A 23,315-nucleotide genomic window follows, 5' to 3' on the forward strand; every position below is an offset into this window, starting at 1 on the left:
AACTAATTTGTTGATATTAGAAGTCAATAAACAAATGTTTTGATTTAAATATATAACGATAATCTGAAACGTTAAATTAGTATTAGTATACTGAAATATTTCGCTTCCTTTATTAAACCGAAATGACCTTATATTGACAACTTTGCTCCAACTCCAAGCACAAAATATTATCATAAATGGGGTTTTTTTTTTTTTTTTTTTTTTTCAATGTTATAGGTGCCATTAAATCCTCTTCCTCGCAAGCAGACTGGAACATCAATGCGAACATATCCACTTGGGCTTTTTTAGCTTTCAAGTATTAGACTGCCTCCCACAGTCCTTGGGTTGCAAACACAGCAGCCCAGGTTCTTACAAAATGGGCTTCTTCTGTCATCCTATATGGGCCTATTGTCCTCCTATGTCCTGTGCTTCTTTTAGCTCTTTTTTGTTTTCTGTTTTACTGTGAAACGGTGCGTTTAGTTAGTACCTTTTAAAGTATTCCTCTTTTCTGAAAGGTCAGTGCAGAGTTCAGACTTCCGAGGCTCCCCTGAGAAGACACGTGTAAGTGACAAATCCCCCCACAAGCACAGAGTCACAGACAATGGCATTTCCTCTGTCTCTCTCTCTGTTTACTCCGTCACTTTCACAATCAGTCACTCTCAGCAATGGAGGGGTTTGGTCCAAAGGATTCTCTCTCTGAATTCACTCTAGCTGAGGTACACTCATCATCCTCTTTGTGAATCCACTCATGGATCCTTCATTTCTCAGCTTAAATTTAACTGCTTTAGTTAGCTTCCTTTTATTATCTGGTTCAGTTGGTTGATTGCATGTACTTTTTCTCCAATGGGGTTCTTTCTAATTTGACATTTGTGGGTTTTACTTGGTTCTCCAATTCAATTAAGTATATTCTAAAATAAAGTAATAGAAGACTTTTTTTTTTTTTGGGGTGGCTGGCTGACTAGCTAGTGGTTAGATATTACATAATATGATTATATGAAGATGGGTTTTGATTGAGGTCTTCAGTGGTAGGCTTGGGAGGCTTTACTAAGCTTGGATAGGGGGCAATCTCCATTGAAAGAAGAATCATAGGGGATGTAGTTACAAGTAGAGTTTTCTGCTTTGTGTACAGTATGCACTACCTTACCGTATGATATTGCCATCTAGATTCGAGTGGCTGATAATGTTGTACCATATCAAGGTTGAAGTTGCTATTTTGTCTATGAGGGTGTTTGAGCATTTATTGTATTTGCAACACCAAAGGAGAAAAAGGAAATTTGCATAAAAGAAACAGAGAAAGATTACCAAATAAGACTCAATAGTTAGAATGTACTAAATTTTTGTTACAGGGCTTGTATGGTACAAGTAAAACACAACATAAACTTTATTTCCACATCGGACATCAGTGGAAAAGTGCACCTCTAAAGAGGATTTGTACCTCTTTGAAGGATATGAGTTACCACGTGGTACATTCAGTGTTGGTAATACCATCAAGTGCACTTAAGAACACAAGCCTCTTGGAGTCTGGGTGCAAAGCAAAGTGTAAGACCGTGACCGATTAAAGTAAAGCGCACGTTTCAGATATATTGTATAATAATTTCTAATAAAAAGATACAGAGCATATTATAAGAAAAAAAAAAGTTAATAGACTCAAAATAATAATGTCTTTTTCTTATTTAGATAAAATGGATGGTGCAATTGCACAATTTGTAAGTTTAAATTTTATATAAGTTATTTCTATTTCTTAAATTTTTATATAGTAAAAGTGATAACAATTATTTATGGACAACAATATGATAGCAATCTACTCATAGAAAGTTTAAACAAGACATTTTGTATAATTCTCTTGTACCTTATAAAAATTCATAATTGGGATAGCTATGGTCAAATGAAGTATATGGTTCTTTGAAAATAAATCCAAAAGGCAAAGACCAAAAACCACAAGAATAGTAAGTTATCCTTGTTCATGTCTTTCGATATGTTGTTATAAACAAAAAGTTGTTTGTGTAATACAACACCTTAAAAACAATGTTTGATTAATAAATCAATTTCCATATCATTTCCTTCAAGATCAAGTAGTTACTTTTGATGATTCATTATATATTCTTTTTAGCAAAAAATAAAAAGCGCACATAAGCCTGCTATTTGCTTCTTCACAAAGTGCCAGAAAAGCGTGCATGAGGTCATTGAGGTGCACTTCATTAAATGAGCTTCACTTCGACTAAGTGAAGCCTTCAGACCTCGGGGTTGAGCTTTAAGCTCGCCTAAGCGCTATTTTAACAACATTGGGTACATTTATTTGTATTGATTAGTCTGACAATCCTGTCAGAGGGGACATTAATTGTTATATTTTGCTTTACTTTCCACTTTCACTTGCATCAAAGTTTTGATGATTAGCTAATTATTCTAACAAAGTGGGAAGAGTTGATCTTTCTTCCAAAATTGATGATTTAGTAATGCCTGAACATTTTATGGTGGAAATTATTATATAATTTTGAATAATACATGATTCTGTGTCAGAGCATTGTCTGAGATTTGCAGAAATGCTTTCTGGAAAATAAATGACAGATTGTGAAATCTTATATTCTAGTATAATTATGACATGTTCATTTTACTCGTCAATATATGATTGAACTGTATGACCTGCCTTCATATATTTATTATGTTTCTTCTGGTGGTGATGAGATGAGTTTTCCAACTGATACCTTTTAAAACAAAGAGGATCTGATGTGGGTATATTTTTGGTTGATCAAAGCTTGCTAAAGCTAAAGCATCGCAATTGGCAGTGTGTGCAAAATTCTTTTACATTTGGGCTAATAAGAATGTTCCTTTGTTTTTGCAGCCTTAGATCAAATCTTGAGATTAGTTGAACCCCACTAATTGGAATTAGATTATTTTCATTTAATTTGCAATTTACATTTCATATTACCAATTTACCATCATACTGCTCTCTTTTTGTCTAGCTTCTATGATGATTATTACTTTTTTGTTTGTTCATAGATTAAAGACATGGAGAAGATATTTAAGGAGATAGGGGAACAATCACTTGGTCAGGCGTTGTTCCAAGATATTGCAACCAGCTTTAGGTGAACTTCCATTTCACTCATATCTTAACTATAGCATACTTCAATGAAATGGTTTCTTAAAGTGATAAGAAGATAATGTGCTTCCTTATAATAGGGTGTAATTAATCCTCGTATCGTATCTTTTTCTTGGCTTGCTCTATCATTGCAGTTGCTCAGCTAGTCGTGCTGGAAAATCTGCCATAACATGGGAGCAGGTTTTTCATTCAAACACTACAATTTCTTTGTATTTGAAACTTTTATAACTCTACCTTGTTCTCATTGTGTTATAGGTGCAAAGTTGGTTCCAAAATAGAAAAGAACAGTTGCAGGATAAAGTTACTCCCTCATCTGGTGCCCTGAAATTATTTGATGATCTTTCAGATGTACCTATTTCAAGCAAAGCCCCTGAAGGCTCTTTAAATCCTAAAGGTCTTTTTTTTTTTCAGCATGGGTGCAAACTGTTGACAAGATACTCATGATTAATATTCTGTTCAATACTTGTTTGGGTTTTTAATTCAATGCTTCAAATGGTGATTGCATATAGAAAAATAATTTTGAAAAGTTGTTTAATTTATCACAAATTTATATTTTGGTTTGTTTACAGCAATATCAATAAAAAAAATCTTTCCCTGTTGAGTAAAATTTAATACTGTGGCAAAATACATTGTTGGTCCAAGATCTCTAAACTTTTTCTCATGAGAGATCTTGGTCCCTAACAAACTTAAAGTGATCAATTTTAGTCTCTAACAAATTTTAAGTGATTGCTTTAATCTCTAAGGAGTGATGATGTGTCAATTTTTAGTTTGACCATGTCATCTAATGGACTAAGTGATCATTTTAAACTTCAAGGACTAAATTGGTCTTGGGCTAAACCTTAGGGACCAACAATATTAGTTAAGACATTCTTTATGCTGACATATCATCAAATTCACTACAAAGAGAAGAAGACAAGAAAATCACAGCACAAAATATTTCAATCTAATGAATCTCCTAGTGTGGATTCATCTGCTTAAAGCTCAACAAAATCCTTGATAGTATAATGGTCCAGGCTTGGCATATAAAGGTAGGTTTGGTTAGGGTTCAATCTTTCAATAGTGCCCATTCCTTAATCAATAGATTGTAAATTAAGAAATTTGCACTAATGCATGGTTGCACACAATTGCCTGTTGCTTCAACAACCCAGAGTGGGCACCTTATCAGCATGTTGGCCCCAACTTAAGAACTATTGCTCAGCTTATGAAATGGTGCTCAGAAGTTTTCTGTGGACTCTGTTCTAAGCTTTAGCTTTCTTTTCTTTATTTGAGCTTTATTAGCTTAATTGCTTATGTACAGTTTTTAAAGTCTTATTTTTTCTAGGTATAAGGTTACTTTTACCCACTTTCAGAAAATTAGTAAATGAGCCAAATTAAGTGCACTTCAGATATTTTAAGTACAAATCTTGTAGCCCACTGACCATGTTGGTTCTGCGGTTGCATAAGTAATGTTGCATTTTTGCAAATTGATTTAATTAGTTCAATTTCCAATATATTTTATTTCTATCATACTCATATTAATTAACTACGTGAGTACCATATCTTTTTTCTTTTTGTCTTAATAAAAAACTATTTTCATTGTTTTAGGTATGCTTCTTACTTCTCTCTGTCTTGTCTAGTATTTGATATTTATTATTTCTGCTACTGTTAATCACTCAATGACCATCTGAGATGGGTTATTTTTGGCAATACATAGGGCTACATATTTTTGGCCACTTTAATTGTTGTATTAATGCCATATGTTATCCTCATTTCAGACCATGGAGGTATGCTATGCTTTAAAATGAATTCTCAACAAGCTATCTTATTTATAATGGTAAAATCAGAATATTACATGTAATTTAATGCAACTATAATTTCCATTGACCTCTAGCTCAATTAGCACCTCATTTCCTTGCAAGTATTAGGTGGAAGTTCAGGTTGTAGGTTCAAGACTCACTATGTGCATGTGTAACTTACCAATAAATAAATAAATTATAATGCAATTATAATTTTCTAGAGAAGCTTATGATAACAAGGTCAATGCAGGTAAAAAGATTTCAGATCTTTCAGGGTTGACATATGAAGCTAAATCAAAGAAAGATAATGCATGGTGAGAACATACCTTTTAATCGAGACATGCAATATATGCTTAATAGGTATTGGAAATATGTGCTATGCGTTATACATAGCGCATAAATTCTACAGCATCTATATGTCAACATAAATAGGATTTGTTATTATTATATTCCTTGTATTATACAAGAACTAATTTAGCACATAAATGAATGTCATTAACTAATTGCTTTAGTGTGCCTTATGCTTTGGAATAGGCTTCACTTTGGAGCACTTATGCGTTCCTTTAAATTTGTGTATCTTATTCATTTATCAGAATACAGCCCAAATTAGTAATATTTAAATATGTTGAAAAAGTTTACCAGCTTGGTTTAAAATTTTCAATTTCTTTGATTTCTTTTCCCAATAATTTGCACAACTTGAAATCATTAAATTTAGGCAGGTTGGTCATTGTATTTCTGTGGGGATTTTGTCAACTAAAAATTGAGGGCATTGAAGACCCTTGCTATTTATAAGACATGATAAACAGGATAATGTGCTAGGACCAATTTTCAGGTAATGCCAAGATATATCAATAATAGATCGGGCCTTGGTGTGATGGCAATTGCCTTTCACCTAAAGCGCCATGTCGCCGGTTTGAGGATGGAAATCAGCTTCTCCAGGGAAAAATAAGGGTGAGGTTGCCTACAAATGACCTCTAACAGACCTTGTAGAAGTGGGAGCTTTGTAGTCTACATAAGACCAACCCAAAATATAGCAATTACATATAAAGGAAGCCATTAGTTCCATTTCTTATGTACTTTTGTGGTCTGTGAGTTGTTATACTTGTTTTTTAATGCCTATAATCATTCTTATGGAGTCATACTAAAACAGTGACCCCTGCTGTTCCAACTTTGCCTCTTAAAGACACCCTGAAAGTGCACATAACTATGTATAGTAGGTATGCAAAGATGGAATGATAACCAGAATAGACTATTGCATTAATTACATTATAAATCTACATTCCTTTTTACAATCTGTTGCAATCTCAATAAAGTAAGTTCTATTTTTTATTTATTAAATATGTGTTTAAAACTTTAAATAGTTCAAACTTCATGCCAATACTATTTTTTTTTATCTTTTGACATTAATGATTTTGGGTTGATGTGTACACAGATATATTTGTAAAGGTCAAATATAGAACTTGATGCTGGAATACTGGGTTTGCACATTGCTATTAATTCAGAACTTGGAAAAAAAAATACAAAATATATTAGAAAAGTAAAAAGAAACTGTGAAAGTAAGATTACATTAAGAAAGAAATGGTTTTTGTAAAACATTACATTTGTGGACAAGTGAAGGTTTGTTAGGATTTAGAAAATCTTGTGAAGTGACGAAACTTTTGCTTATATCAATATTCTTTTCAATGACTGGTATGATTCTATTCGAGTTATAATATACCTTCTTTTATTTTCAATGCATGCTTTGTTATAATAATGTTATTACCTTTCTAAATTATTACCAGCATCACCCTGTACTTCCCTTAACCCCAAACTTTGAAGCATTAATTAATTCTTCCTACTTCATCACTTATCATACTTTGTTTATGATATTGTGTGGCCTACTGGCCTTAATAGGCCAAAAGATCTAAAGGTAGTTCTTGTCTACACTGGTAGTGTTTTTTTAGGATCGCTTGTTGAATTCTAATTAATTCAGAATAGAACATAAATTGTTGCTTTGATACAACAAAAGGTTTAAAAACTTGATGAAAGTATAAGGATTCTTGTAGTGGTGGTTCTCAAAATGCCAGTTTCCATGATGTTATAATGCAATCTCAAGATAATTTAAACTTACAAGTATCTTTACCGCCAGGGTGAAAATCAATTTCAAAATATATGATCTTGGTTGTGAATATTGTAATCTCCTTTTGAATTGATTTGTGAACCATAGCTAATATTTTAATGGCTTTCCAGGTATGATGTTGCTTCATTCCTCAATTACAAGTTTCTTAGTACCGGCGAACTTGTAAGATTCATTATCGGATTTATATACTTTTGGGACAATAACAATTTTTTTTTAACATAAGACCCTTTTGGTTATTAATATCTTTGGAAAGAAAAAAAATAAAAATTACAACTCTTCCATGTCTACATGCTAAATGAAACTGGCCGCTTTGTAATGTTTGTCACATAAATGTGCGTCATGAACAGCAGCTGCTTGGATTATTTCAAGCAAGAGCTAGTTTTGAGCCCTTACTGGTATTTAACGTGATTTAAATTTAGGATAATATGAGCGAGGCTAATTTAGAGTTGAATTTATTCAATTTGGTTTAAGCATTGGTTCTTGTTTTTTTTTTTTTTTTTTTTTTTTTTTTGGCATAACTAACTTCTCTCTTCATAAGGGAAGGGAAAGAATTGCGTATATAACTGTATAGCTTACTAGCTGATATCAATATTCTGCCACTTTCAGTGGTAAAGAACGATGAGTTACCTGTGGGAATTAGAAATCCAATTGTCAGGGTCACTAATATTTGGTACATTTCCTATAAAAAAAATAGAACCGTGTTGGTTCAAATCATAAAATCATTAGGTTTTTTTTTTTTTTTTTTCCTGATTAATTACTGTTCTCATACATTCAATTTATCTGGATAAGGAAAACTATTAGCAAAAGAAACAATCAAGTTAGCAAAAAATAACAAAAAAACGAGCTTTATTTTGCAACACATTTATGGTATACATACTCAATGCAACAAGGTGCACTTATCATACCCTCACAAAATCAGTATCTATGTTAACCCCTTGCATCCAATTATATGGTAAATGTGATACTGTCCAGTGTCCAAATAAAAATCATAATGCATGATATTGGCAAATATATGTAAAGGTGCTATTATATATCACAGGTAGTTCGTGTACGATTTTCTGGCTTTGGTAATGAGGAGGATGAATGGGTGAATGTAAAAAGGGGAGTGCGTGAGCGGTCTATTCCTTTAGAACACTCTGAGTGTCATGAGGTGAAGCTTGGAGATCTTGTCCTGTGCTTCCAGGTAATGTTTTCCTTGGTTTTATTTATTTTTGGATATGATCCATAAGCTGTGTTACAATCATGCGTCCTCATACAAACATTATGCCTTTGAGATAGTGACTTCTTAGATATGAAAAAGTCTTGAATAATAAACTGTCATATTATCTTTCTTTTTTCTTTTTCTTTTTCTTTTCTTTTCTTTTTTTTTTTTTTTTTTTTTTTTGAGAAGAAAACTGTCATATTATCAGTCTGTCTTAATTCAGGAAGATAATAATGGACTGGCCTGGTTAGATATTCTAAAACTTTCCTCAACATTATAGTTGTCTCTTTCTTTTTACCTCAACAGTCAACACTGATGCCAGATAGGGGTGTCAAATGAGTGGGTTTGGGGTGGGCATAATTGGATTGGGTATTTAAAACTCATTTACCCAATTAAAACCCATTTAACTAATTACCTCTAATCCAAACTCAACCCAATCCAATAATCATGGGTAAACTCCAACCCACCCAATTACCCAATTATCAAAATTACCAAAATGCCCTAAAGTGAAAAACTCAAATTTCTATGTTCAATCTTTTTCACCTGTTTCTCAAAAAAAAAAAAAAAAAAAAACAAAACTTTTGCACCTAATTTTCTTGGCAAACAAACAGCAAAAAGAGATTGTGAATCTCATACCCAAACGAATCGTCCAATCGGATCTTTCTCCACAACCTCACCAACCTCAGCTTCCAATTTTGAAACCACACCAAAATCCATAGCTAAAGTAAAGAATTAAGAGAAAGAAAGGGAGGGGCAGAGAGAGAGAGAGAGATTGCTTTTAAGAGGAAAAAAGAAAAAGAAAAAGAAAACAAATCGCAAACCCTATCAAAGAAGTTGTTTGATTTTGACATTGATCGGAGAACGAAGAAGCTGTTGTTCGTTTAATGGCTCAGCCAACTCGCCGATCTTGGTCCAGACCCTGGTATCAGGAGCGACCTTCGACTGGAGGTCCAAAATTGGAACGTCGCCGTAATTGTCGGCGAGCGGATCCTCCATCGAAAGTGACTGAACGCCGGAGGCCACGGCGGCTTCCTGGCGGCGCTTTAGCTTCTCAAGCTTCGCGGCTTCTTTCTTGGCAGCTTTCTTGCTCTAAGGTTTGGAGGATTCATCTTCTTCTTCTTCTTGTGGTTTTGGTAGCTGGGGTTCGAAGGACAACATGGATGTAGGAGCAGAGAGAGAAAGAGAGGGTTTTGGTTTGATTGGGTTTGAGAGAGAAGTGTTTGGAAGCCAAGAAAATCAAAGAAAATGAAAACAACGTCTGGAGTTTTTTTTTTTTTTTTTTTTGGAAAGGGTTAGGTTGAATTTGGGTTAAATGGGGCTCAATGGGTTTTTAGTTAAAACCTAATAATTATTGGGTCTAATTGGGTTGATGCCCATTTAATCCAATTAATAATTGGGTGAGTTTGGGTTTAATTAGGATGAACGGGTTTGGATGGGTAAATGGGTTTGGGCTTATTTTGCCACCCCTAATGCAAGACAATATCAAATGGAGGATAAAGGGGAAAATTGAACATGGTGGAAAATGATAAACCAAAGATCAGCACTTAGGGGTTTGCATGGAATCAGCACCAACCAACTTAATTCAGCACCTAAGATGCTAGGAATTAGCACCCAGCAATTGAAAATTTTCCAATTCAAAATTCCATTCGTCAAAGTCCACCTTGGTGTCTTACATGTTAACTGGAGCCTTTTTAAAATAGGCTTCAAAGAGCACATCAATAAGAAAAGTAATTCAAACATAAAACATAATCCCACAAAAACATCAATCAAGACAAAATTACATCAATAACTTTTCAAAATTTGAAATTCAAATTAGCACTAATTTGGTGCATCTTGGTGTCTGCACCTGGCTTATTTACAGGAAAGGGAAGATCATGCAGTTTACCATGATGCCTATGTTGTGGGAATCCATAAGAGGCAACATGACATTAGGGGCTGCAGGTGCATCTTCACTGTCCGCTATGATCATGATAATACTGAGGTAATAAAGGACAAATTACATTGTTTAAATTTCTCTCCTCTCTCTCTCTCTCTCTCTCTCTCTCATTTGTGCATTCATGTGTGTGTGCGCAAAACTTCCAAATTTCTTTCTTTTTGTATCTGATCACTGCTCTTAAAAAATTTTGGTTGTGTGAAAACTATATTCATTATTGCTGCCTGATTTCATTTGCTGCATAACAGGAAAAAGTTGATCTTGGGAGGATATGTTGCAGGCCAAAACATTATTCACAGTCCGCTCTGGGTATTGAAGTAGGGCCTGCACAACATTATTCACAGCCCACTTTTGACATCCAAGAAGGAGTCAAATTTCCTTTTTAGCTTACATTCACCCTCAGAAGTGATCTTTCTTTTCTTTTTCTTTTTTTGTGGCCAAATGGAAGTAATCTTTTTCACTTCTTGCGAAGTGTGACATTGGGATATGTTTGTACATAAGGTAAAACTTGTGGTACTCTGAAAATCTTGGAATGTTGTGTCTATGGATGTGATCCTGGACAATTTTTTACTGTTTTTGTTAGAAAAAAATTTTTTGATTTTTATTTTTGTTTCGGAAAGGGACAACAGGCCACATATATGAACTAGATGACCACTGTAGCTTCTTTTTCTTTCTTTCTTTTCTTTTTTTTTTTTTTTTTTTTTTTTTTTGGGTTTTTGGGACACTGAATTGTTCAATTTTAGGGGGCCAAAAATGAAAATTTTGAACCAAATCTTTCATATAATTTATATTGGCATATTTTAGTAAGAAAAAATCTAAAGGCCAGGGGACCATGGCCCCCTTGGTCTGTATGTAGTTCTGTCACTGTCTATGGCAGTGGTCGGTACATGGTAGGGATTTTACAAAAATTTATGATCAGTAAGAGTTTTCAATAATTAACACCACCCCCCACCCCAAAAAAAAAAAAAAAAACCTAACTGACCTTTTATATATATTAAAATATTTCATTTTCATGGCCAAACCGGAACAACCTCCATTACATTATTAAAAACTTTGGTAATAGGTTTGTATTTATTTATTTGACCAAAAAAAAAAAAGGACAAGTTACATTTTAAACCATATACTTTAGAGTGGTTTTAAAATTACGCCCCACAATGTTGTTGATTTCAAATATTTTAAAATCGTACCAAATTAAACCTCCCAATCAAACTATAAAAAAATCAAACCCTAAAAAGCCCAAATCTCAATGTGAAATTAGCATAATTATAAGGTTTAATTTGTAATAGTCTTAAATATGGAATTTATTTTACAACCTTTGCACCAATATGGTTTTATTTGAAAACATTCCTATAATAAGGGGTTTGACATTTAGTTTACCCCAAAAATTTAAAAAAAAAAAACGGCCCGTACAAAGGGGAGTTTCAATAACACTAATACTATGTCACTAGGTAAACATCACTTGAAAAAGGTTACTAAATATCATATGTATAATTGTTTTGGGTTTTTTTTTTTTTTTTCTTTAAAGTTATATCTAGTGTAATTTTTATCAGTGTTACATCACCTAATAACTTTTTAATGGATGTTGTGGGAGAGTCGAGTAAGTCTTCTCGTGAATAGCGATCCGAAAAGAGTATTCCTAAAAGCCCCATTCATGGAACAAGAACGGCCCATAGCACAATTGTACAGTACAAGCTAAGACTACTTGGGCTAGCAAGGAGTTGCTGGACTTAATAGAAGCTGAAACCCTTTCATGAACAGTTTATTCATATGGATTAGGGAGTTAAGCAGTAGTTATAGATTGACAGCTCAACTCCATGAGTAAGCATTAGATAGGTAGCTGTTGTAACAACTTTTCCTGCCAATATAAGGGAGGTTGTTAATTCAATTTTTCCTTTGGCTTTTAGATCATGTATATATAGTAGTAGCGCATGCCTTGCACACAGCATCTATTTTCACATCCTCATGGAAGCCTAGCCCTGCCTTGCACACAAGCAACCAAGCCCACACACAAGCAATCAGCAACTAAGCCACCCATGCCATGCACCACAAAATAAGGTCAACACTACCTGCTACTACCCATCATAAAAAACCAACTCTACCTACCATGGCCATACTCTACCATGGCCTTAGGGCATCATATGAAGCAAGGTGTCTCCACATTGTGCCCTCTCACATTGTTCGTCGACCCAACTCCAATAAGGAGGCTGGGCATGTTCCCCTTAAAGAGCCCTTAGGAGCATTACTAATCTGGTATAAGAAACCATCAGTGTGTTGAGGAGACATAAAACCATGTGACTGATCTAATGCTACCTAAGCACCATCTTTCCTCATGCCATCATCAGTAACAAGTAAAGCTCCTAACACTAGGTTAGGTAGGGCATCCTATCTTCCCTTTTCTGTATTGTAAAATTTATGGATTCACTCTCCATTTCTAACAAAATTTGTGTAAACTGCATGTAAAGTGAATGTGCTTTAGCTTCCCCACTTATTAAATGATGCCTCAGCAAAAGTGAGTGCTTTTTCACATTCAAAAAGAGTTATAAAGGTTGAAACTGAATTCAATTAAAACAAATCAGAATATATTGAGACAATATTAAGTTATATCTAATGTAACTTAAACCTTTCAACTTCAAACCCCCTTTTGTCTCTCATTTCAGCCGACTTTTCTCTTTAATGCCAACCACTGCTTTGTCTACTCTCTTCGTCTCCTTTCCCCTTTGCATGTCTGATAAGTGTCCTATTTTTTTTCTTTTCTCTAGCTTCCTTTGTCTTTTCCGCTACCATGTGTCTTCGTTTACAAGTTGCTAGTTGACATTCTCTTCTCGCTCTCCCTATCTCACACTGAACTTCCCATACGTTCTTTTCCTTCTATCCTTCTGTCATCTATCTGAACCTTACTTCCTTTTCTCTGTTCGTCCTTTGCATGCAAAACCTTTTCACCTAATCCTTGTGGTTCTCATGGATGACCCTTTCAATTTTCAAGAATTCGGCTATACGAAAAGTAGTGGATCAAATACCAACGCTGATTTGTTTGCAGATGAAGTGGAGTCTGACCTATACTCTAGTGTTGATGAAGAAATTCATTTTGCCCGACATGGCCCTATAATAGAACCTGATCACGAAGAAGTCACAATCCAACAGGATTTTTGGGGCTTCTGTGCCATTGGATTCATTTTAAAATATAGGAAGTTTTCTGTGAACCATCTTCAACAAATTATCAATGCTGCATGGCGGATTAGAGGTAATGTGATGATCATCGGAAGGGATTCATACTTTTACATCTTACATTTTGAGCATGTTGATGATCTTAACCATATCTGCTCGGAAGGACCATGGGCTGTGGATGGGGCTCTATTTGTTCTGGATTTGTTCTGGAGAAATGGAGGCCCAACTTGGTGATTGAGAGGCTTCAACTAAATTTTGTTTCAATTTGGGTCCAATTGCATGGGCTTCCTCTAGAGTACCAATACCTGAACTTAGCTGAAAGGATGGGACATATTATGGGTATATTTGAGCGAGTAGATTGGGAGGATATCATACCTCATAATATTAGGTTTATGAGAATCAGAGTTCAGATCAACCCATGGATGCTTGTTATTTCAGGTTTTGTTCTTCGTCTAAATGATAGTTCAAAAATTTGGATACAGTGTAAGTATGAGAAGGTTCACAAGCTATGCAACGGATGTGGTTTGATTGGGCATACACGAAGTCAGTGCTCACAAAGCATGGAAGATATTGAAATGATGCTTTTTCGACAAAGACTTCGCATTCAAAACCTTCACCAAGTAAATTTCAATTTTACACCCTTGAACCTCAATTTGGCAATTTCCTACGAGTGTTTTATAATAGAAGAAGGAGGTGGATTACACAAATTAGGTATGTCCACTGGCAATCCACCTATGCCTTATCCTTCTTCCTCTAATAGCTCTTCCCAAACACATGCAAATCACTCTTGTAGATACCCTGACCCTGATACTTTGATTTTGCATAACCTTGTTCCCAATACAACAGCACAAAGCCACCACTCCCCACATTTAGCCGCCACAACCACTCAAACACAAAATAACCAAGTCCCAAAACAAACCACCTTGAACACTGCCATAAACTCTCTAAACCTAGGCAACCTTCCACCCCCTCACCCCCCCCCCCCCCCAAGGAACCTAACAATGTACAAAACCCTCTCCCTAACCAGCCTTCTAGTGCCTCCTTTGCCTAACGCCCCCCATGGTTCCCAACAAAATCATCCACTTTAAGATGGTCATGGATTGGAGAGGAGGGACCTTTTATCACAATTGGTTTACTATAGGACAACCAACATTTGGTTTCTGACATTGAAAGTGTGTCCAATATGGCTATTCTATTTAACCTTGATAGCCTAAATAGAGATAGACTTAAGGTTCTACTAGCTTCAGTTTGGAATAGGGGACACATCCCTAAATCTCCTAACTCTAGCCCTTGTTTGTAGAGTTAACAAAGATAGATTGCATTTTGAAAGGGGGGAAACAAGCAGGGGGCCTCAACTCTCTAACCCGTTATCAGGACCAAACCCGTAGTCCGCCCCCTATGGCCCATCAGGAGACACCAACTAGTACTAATAATAGCTCTACACACTCTGAACCTTGCCCACAAGCTTGGCTTCGCCTTGAAGAATGTGAGGACACAATTTGGTTTGAAGACTCCCAATTCATATTCAGGGAAGAGATTCCATAAGGAGATAGGGAGGTTAAGAAGAAACATCAGACAGAAACTATTGTGTGGGTTCTTCTCTGACTCAATCATTTCAGGGAAGCAATAGGGGTGTCAATGTTCGACCCAACCCGCGAACACGACACGAACCCAACACGGGTTTTTTCGGGTTAGGGTTGGGTCTTAATGGGTTTGGGTCATAAATGGGTTGACCCGAAAGCGACACGATAAGAAACGTGTCATAAGCGGGTCAACCCGCGTAACCCACAATAGACACGTTTGACACACCAATTTATTTGTGTCAACCCGAAATGACCCACTTAACACAACCCGTTTAACTCGTATAACAAATAAATATTTATTTTATTTTAGATTTGTCAAATACTTTTTATATCCAACATATATTTTAAATTTAGAAAGAAAAGTGAGTAATTATAAAAATTTACAAAGGATATAATTGGAAATTGAAACTTTCAAACCCTAGAACTACTAATACTTTTTTTTTTTTTTGGCATAAACTTGCACAAATAAAATTGGATGAGCTTGTGGAAGATGTTATGAATTTGGACATCAACAAAGAATCTATGGATTATAATCGTGGTCATAGTCAGGATTAGTCTATTATTTGCTCAAATTCTTTCAAAATTGATACTTAGCATTTGACGAGTTTCAAGGATATTATATTTTTGTTAAACTATGTTATTTTATTTTTGTTAAACTTTGTTATTTTGAATTTGGATTGAAGTGTATGCACTTCTTTTGGAGTGTAAAGAACTTATTTCTAGATGAATGTTATATTTCTGTTGAACTATATTATTTTGAATGTGGGTTGAAGGCTTGAAGTGTATGCATTGCTTTTTAGGATGTAAAAAAAATTATTCCTAGATAGATGTTATATTTAATATTATGCAGGTTGAAATGGGTTGTGTTACATTCGTGTCAACCCAACATGACTCGTTTATTAAGTGTGTCAAATGGGTTCAGTCAGGTCAACCCGCCTTATTAACAAGTCGGGTTAGGGTTGAAGGATCATGATACAATTATTAAATGGGTCGGGTTAGGGTTGAGTCATTTAGTCGAATACCCCTATCTCGACACGACACGAACCCGACACGCTAACCCGAATTGACACCCCTAGGAAGCAAAAGGAAGACATATCCTCAGGTGATATTGTGGAACCAGAAACTATTGTTACTAATGGGATTATTGAAGATTCAATCACACCTACCATAGAAAATCAAGAAGGGTTCTAGGAAGTTGACCCCCATCAACTTCCCCAACAGCCATGAGAGTTATAAGTTGGAATTGTAGAGGTTTGGGCAAATCCTCTGCAGTTCTACAATGCTAGAAAATTACCCTCAAGTTTAGGCTTGATGTTCTCTTTCTTATGGAATCTCAACTAACAAAGGATAAAGCTGAAGGTATTTGTAGTAGGTGTGGTTTTTTTTATGGATGGGAGTACTCAAGAGATGGACTAAGTGGAGGTCTTTTGCTTGCCTGGATGCCAAATCAGAAACTTCAAGTCACTTATGCTTCAAAGCACCTGGTGCACACAAACATGCTAGACAACAAAGGTACTCCTCTTTCCATTACCTTTGTTTATGGTCACCCTATATTAGCCAAAAGGGAGGAAGTTTGGTGCAAGCTTAAGGAATTGAAATTATTATCCCACCCCAATTGGCTCTATATTGGGGATTTTAACCAAGTCCTCAATACTGAGGACAAATTTTCTTTCACTTAGAGGTCAATTCTAGGGGCAGAGTCTTTACAAAACCTTATTTCTGATTTAGCCCTATGTGATCAAGCAACATCTGGTCAAAGGTTCACTTGGATGAATAGGAGAGAGGAGGGTCATTTTGTTATGGAGAGAATTGATAGGGCCTTTGCAAGTGTAGATTGGATTAACTCCTACCCTAATTACGCCCTTAGGAATCTACCAATAATTAAATCTGATCATGGCCCAATTGTCCTAAACTTTGATTTCCAACACTCTTTCCATAGGAGACCCTTTAGATTGAGTATATGTGGACATCCCATCCTTTGTGCAAGGATGCAGTGAAACAAGCTTGGGATTATAGGTCTATTAGATCTAGGGCTTGCCAATTGAGGAATAAACTATCAAATGTAAGGAAAACCTTATTAATTTGGAATAAAGAAGTTTTTGGAAGAGTGGAATAGGATATCAATCATAAGAAAGAACAACTTAAAATGTTACAAAATTCCATTCACAACTTGGATGATGTTAAGAAGGAGAATGAGCTTAGGGAAGACCTGGAAACACTCATGAATAGGGAGGAAGTGATGTGGTCACAGAAAACCAGATGTAACTAGATTATTCTTGGTGATAGGAACACCAAATATTTTTAGACAATAGTGAAACAAAAAAAGGCAAGAAACCTAATTCTACAACTTAAAACAGAGGAAGGAGTTTCAGTGGAGGATCAGGGGACCATAGAGAATTTATTGGTTGATCACTTCAAAAAATCTTATGAAGGAACGATTACTACCTCCTTGGAGTACATGTTAGATGAAATCCAAGCCCTTCCCATACCCCAATTGTCTTCACAACAGAATCTAACTCTAAACTATCCTATCACAAACTGGGAGATAGAATCCACTATCTTTCAATTGGGATCCCTCAAAGCCCCTGGACTTAATGGAATCCCTACTTTTTTTATCAAGACTATTGGGAAACAGTAAAGAATTACATTTCAACACTATTCATGCTTTCTTACATTCAGACTCTTTACTCAAATCCCTTAACCATACCTTTATCACCCTAGTTCCAAAAACTCCTTTTCCAAAAAATGTTAATCAGTTTAGGCCTATTAGTCTGTGCAATGGGATTTACAAGATTATTGCTAAGATCCTAGTCAATAGGCTTAAACCCTTCATGGATCATCTGATCACTCCCTATCAGAATGCTTTCATCAGAGGGAGAAACATTTTAGATAATATCCTGATTGCCTATGAAATTTTTGACCTTATGGGTAAGAAGAAAGGAAGGAAAAATTGTTTTGGTGCCTTAAAAATTGATATGAGCAAAGCATATGATAGGGTAAACTGGAAATTCTTGAAAGCTGTCCTAGTAGCTATGAATTTTAGTCCTAGATGGATTGGTTGGATAATGGAGTGTGTGTCAACTGTTGAACATACTCTGTTAGTCAATGGCAGCATAACTTAGACCTTCACTCCCTCAAAAGGGCTTAGGCAAGGGGATCCTATATCCCCCTATCTGTTTCTTATATGTGCTAATGTGTTATCCATTGCTCTTTTAAAAGCTGAACAAAACAAGGATATTTAAGGGATTAAGGTGGGAAGAAATGGTTGTTCTTTTGCTCACCTACTCTTTGCTGATAAATCCCTCCTATTCTTCAAAAAAGACAACGAGTCTCTCCTCAATTTACAGAATACCCTCCAATGGTATTGTTCCCTATCAAGGCAGAGCATTAATCTTACCAAATCAAATCTTTTCTGTTCTCCCAACATGCCTAGTGAAGAATAAAGTACCCTGGCCAGACTACTTCAAGTAAACTTGGTCCAAACCCCTAGCAAATATTTAGGCCTTGATTTCAAGCTAAAAGGGAAACGGGTTGTTGACTTTAAGTTTTTGGAGGATAAACTGCTTTCAAAGCTCCAAGGTTGGAAAGCAAGGCGGCTCTCCCAAGCAGGATGGGGCATTCTTATCAAATCTGTCCTCCAATCTATCCCTATGTACACCTTCTCCTACTTCAAAGTTCCTAATACTACCTGCAAGAATCTAGACACTATTGTTAGGAATTTCTGGTGGGGACATGACCAAGAAGTTAAAAATTGCATATGGTTTCAGTGGGACAAGCTGTGTGAAAATAGGAAGGAAGGTGGTATTGGTTTCAGGAAATTCAACCTCATGAACCAAGCAATGCTTGCAAAACAATTTTGGAGGATTAGTCATAACCCTCAATCCCTAATGGCTAGAACCTTCAAAGCCAAGTACTTCCCAAGATGCTCCATCCATGAATGTGTTCCTAAGCCTCACCACTCTTGGTTTTGGAGAAGCATAGTTAAGCAGGATAATACAAAACTAAAAGAAGGAAGATGGTGGGTGGGGAATGGATGGGATATACCATTTCAACACCCTATTTGGTTTCCATGCCCTACCCAAAACCTCCTAAATCCTAATCTGGTTTCTGGTACTGTTGCTGATCTCATTGATCACGCCGCTGGAATATGGAAAGCTGACTTGGTTAGATCTGTTTACACTGGTCCTCAATGCTCTGATATCCTAAGAATTCCTTTATCGAAGACTGGGGCTGTAGCAGACAAAGTTCTTTGGAAACACTCCTCTTCCAGGGAGTTTGCAGTCAAAAATGCATATAAAATGCTCCTTAAGGATGAGGCTTTGAAGTCCCCTGGTCACCTCAGACCTCCCCTAATTCCATGTGAGGTATGGAACCTCATTTGGAACGTGAAAGTCCCATACAAAGTCAACTTGTTTATATGGAGAATTTTGCAAGATAGCATTCCCACTTTCCTAACTTTGAAAAATAAAGGAATAGGCACAAATAGTACTTGCCCTTTGTGTAATGAAGATGATGAGTCCACATCTCATATATTCCTCCATTGTACCTTTGCTAGAGCTTGTTAGCATGGCTCTGCCCTAGCAGTCCACACCTCTAATTTAAGTAGTTTTTAAGTGTGCAAACCTAGATTAGCAACATCCTTTTAAACTTCAAATAGATGGATCAAGGAAAGATGGAGTACCTACAATCCATATTCTCTCTCCTTTGGACAATCTGGAATCACAAGAACATGGTGATACATGATGGCAAAACTCCTAACCCAATTGAAGTCATTCCAACTGCCTAAACTTTGTCTTGCAGGTACAAGGATGCTTTTAACATGAATGTAAGCCATGATAATCAACGAAGGAAAAAGCAGCCAACTTGCTAGAACATTAGAGGAGCCTAGGACTTGATTATTAAAATAGCTGGAGCCAGGAAAAGGAGACCTAAGAGAACTGCATATGCCTATAAAGCAAAAAATCTGCAAGGGATTGTCATGTTTTTAGGTAGTGTTAGTTATGGAGCACCTACATCTATTGCAACAACTAAGGAAGCTTTAGTGAAGGCTACTATTAAGGCCAAAAATCTTGGTTTCTGTAAAAAATAAATAAATTTTGTACTGTAGTAACAAAATAGTCCAACTCTATAACCAGAATTGTAATCCTAGTTGGAAGGAAAAAACAATGATCTATGATATCTTAAATCTGCAGCAACAGGGTGTGTGTTGCAAAGCCTTTTTTTTTCCCAGGCCTATACTAGGCTCTGTCTGCAATTATGCCAAGAGTGTTACTAGAGTACCTAGTTCTTGTAGCTAGATGCATCTAGCCTTGATATAGGTCTTGTATCCTTCTTTCATTGGTATCAAAAAATCAAAAAAAAAATGTAATTCATTACACATTTTCATTCTTTACTATGCATACAAAATTACATGTTAATCGAATGAAATTTTACTATTCGATCAATACACTCATGTTTTGTGAATAGCTTTAAAATACCCAAGTTTTGAAATTTATATATTTAACTAGTGAGATAGTTACTGAATTTTGATTATCTTGAAATTTGCAAGCATATTAGATTTAAAGAGAAAATGTAATGCAATAGTAGATTTATCAAAATACACATATAATAAAAAATTTATTGAGTGGTGTAATTTGATAAAAATTACAATTAGTATAATTTGAACAGGACCTAAAAAAATTTTAGATAGGATTGTAGGGGCCTTTTGTGCGTATTGTGCGTTGGGCTGGGCTGCCTCCTGCGGTAATAGGCCCGAATGTTTCTGAGTAAGGGAGCTAGGGCCGGTCCAGTTGTAACTCAACTTGGGCCAGTTTGTGCACAAACTATGCCTTGTCTGCCAGGAGTAGGCTTACGACAAGCAGAACTGTTTCAGATGAGTTACGGCAGGCAGACATAATAATAATAACCAAAACAGAGTACTCTAACTATTTAAATAAAATGGCCAAGTAATCCCTCCTTATAAAGCATGATTACAGTCGTGATAATGTCGTTTACAGAGAAAATAAAGGAGAAAGAAAACAATATGAACTAATCAAGAATGGGCATAAATCAAGTTTTAAGTTTGGTCCGCCGAAGCAAAGCCAAAGAGGGGAGAACGCCTCCTCTCAATGCAAATAATCTCCCAGGAAAAGATCCTGCTGTGGGGATTAATGGTTTTGAGGGAGTCAGACCTGAATGGTTATTGCCCAAAAGGAATCCTCGTTACATTTTGGAAGAGAACAGGATTTGAAGGGGGAGAGAGGGAAACCGACCTACTGGTGCATGCCCATTGTATTATCTCTCTTTTTTCCTCAATTTCCTTTCTTTTTTTCTCTGTTTTCTTTCTTATCTTTTTTTTTCTTCTCTTTTACTCTGTTTTTCTTTTTACTCCGTGAATACTCTGTTTTTCAATCCTCTTCTTAGGGCACAGCAAAGGTCATTTTATAGTGCCTGCCGTGGCCATTTTTTACCACTTTGCCCCTTAACCGCCTTTGTCTAGTCTGGGCCTACTTGTTGACCACTAAGTCTGTGTAACACTTACCCTTGCTAGACAAAGGCAGGTTTGTTTCATTCCTCAGTCCACCGTAGCACTCTTACCTGCCACGGCATAAATGTTTTCTCTCTCTTTCCCTCAAGGCATGCACCTAACGGTTCCCCCCTCAACCTTACCTCTTTTGGGTGGTCTGTCATCCCAGCAGGTCGTACCTCCCAAAAGGGCTTGGGCAGGAGCCGCAAAATAGATCTTTTCCCCTCTCCCCACCACCAAACCATACCCCCTTTACCTCTTACCTCTGGCCCATGGCCCCACCACGTCCCATATTGGCTGGGTATAGGCTGATGGTGCCTGGGCCTTGCGTGTGCTTTCCTTTCAGATATGTCCAAAAGTCTGTCTACTGCTCATGCATTTGCCGTGATCTGGAGACTCTCCGTCCGTGTTTTCTAACCTTTTATGTGGGCTTTTCTTTGGTTTCCTACTCCATTCAAGAGCTGGACTTTGTCTGATGATGGGCCTTAGCTTTCTTTGGCCCACTCTCGATTTTCTTTATTTCTTGCAACATTGTACTGTTATTCCTGCCGTAATAACTTAATCCTGCTAGGCCTCTTTTGGGCCAGCCGTTTATTCCTTCTCTCAGTGGCTTGTCATGGCCACTGTTTTGCTTTTACTTATGGGCTCTTATGTCCCTTTGGGCTTTCCTTTGGGCATCCACGGCCCGTTTTCTTTCTTTGGGCTTCCTCAGCCCATTTGCTAATTCCACACTCCCATGGGCTTTTTACTAACTTCATTGGGCTTCCCTGGCCCAATAACCTTATTCTCATCCTTGGGGTTCATGGGCCTGCCATAAACCCCTTACTTTCTTAGTTTGCATTACCTTGGGCCTGCGGCAGCCCTTTCTCGCTTTTCTTTCTCATACACTGCCCATGGGATGCTATTTCTTTCTTTCCGGGCTTCTTTGAGCCCACTTGCTGCCTTCAAGACCCATTTGTTTATTTGTTGGGCCTATGATCCATTATTCCTGCCGCTTGGGCCTAGTGGTTTTTTGCTATCTATTTTGTCAATTCCTTATTGCCCTTATGATTGGGCTTTCTTCCTGTCTGTCTGGGCTCTCACAAATGGCCCTTAACAAGGATATTTTGGTAAGCATTATTGAGTGATGTTTATCCAATGCCAAAATGTTAGTGTTATTGAATCCCCCTTTTTCTTTTTCTTTTTGGGGGTAAGCTGAATTTTAAACTCTTAATTATAGGAATTTTTTCAAATATACCCTATAGCTGCAAAGGTTCTTAATTGAATTCCATGTTTTAAGACTATTACGAATTAAACCTTTTTGTTTCGCTAGTTTCCAACCTAGTTTGGACTTTTTTAGGGTTTGATTTTTTTTAGTTTGGTTGGGAGGTTTAAATTGGTACGATTTTGAAAGCCTATAAATCAATTTGAAACTAATGAAACTATAGGGTCTAATTTTTAAAGCGCTCTAAAGTATATGGTTTAAAATGTATTTTGTCCTTTTTTTTCAAATAAATAAATACAAACCTAGTATCAAAGTGGTTAACAATGTAGTGGAGGTAGTTTCAGTTTGGCTATGGCTTTATCTCATTAATTTTTGATTATTTTCAATTACATTCTAATCTTAAAAAATAAACCAATGGATTTTTGACATGAAATTAATCCAATTATGGACCAATCAAAACTAATCACTCACAATCACATTGTTTTTTGCCTTTACGTGTTAGAATGCATATTAATCATTAAATATTGATGTGGCTTGATCTTTTAATAGAATGTTCTTATGTCGTTTTGATCATAGTGAACTCAATTTTATTTTAGAATGAAATTCATGTTCATTGGATGGTTCAAACAACATTTTTACTCTTGTATTCTTCAATTGCAAAACAAGGTGTCTATACAAGCGAAGCCCCTCACGGAATGGTACAAAGGTAATTTGGGAAATTTTTATTGGGTAGGGTTATTATATATAAATAATG

General features: G+C 36.1%; 1 protein-coding gene across 1 annotated transcript; it reads left to right on the forward strand.

The window, feature by feature from the left end:
- Positions 1-519: 519 nt before the first annotated feature.
- On the forward strand, positions 520-10,669 carry LOC126714641 (protein SAWADEE HOMEODOMAIN HOMOLOG 1-like). Its single transcript, XM_050414874.1, has 9 exons — positions 520-695; positions 2,977-3,062; positions 3,211-3,256; positions 3,332-3,470; positions 5,102-5,165; positions 7,081-7,132; positions 8,010-8,153; positions 10,033-10,152; positions 10,353-10,669. The coding sequence occupies exons 1-9, from the start codon at positions 645-647 to the stop codon at positions 10,488-10,490; spliced, it is 840 nt and encodes a 279-aa protein (XP_050270831.1). The 5' UTR covers positions 520-644; the 3' UTR covers positions 10,491-10,669.
- Positions 10,670-23,315: the final 12,646 nt, after the last annotated feature.

Source organism: Quercus robur, chromosome 2 (assembly GCF_932294415.1).
Source record: "Quercus robur chromosome 2, dhQueRobu3.1, whole genome shotgun sequence".
Classification (NCBI taxonomy): domain Eukaryota; kingdom Viridiplantae; phylum Streptophyta; class Magnoliopsida; order Fagales; family Fagaceae; genus Quercus; species Quercus robur.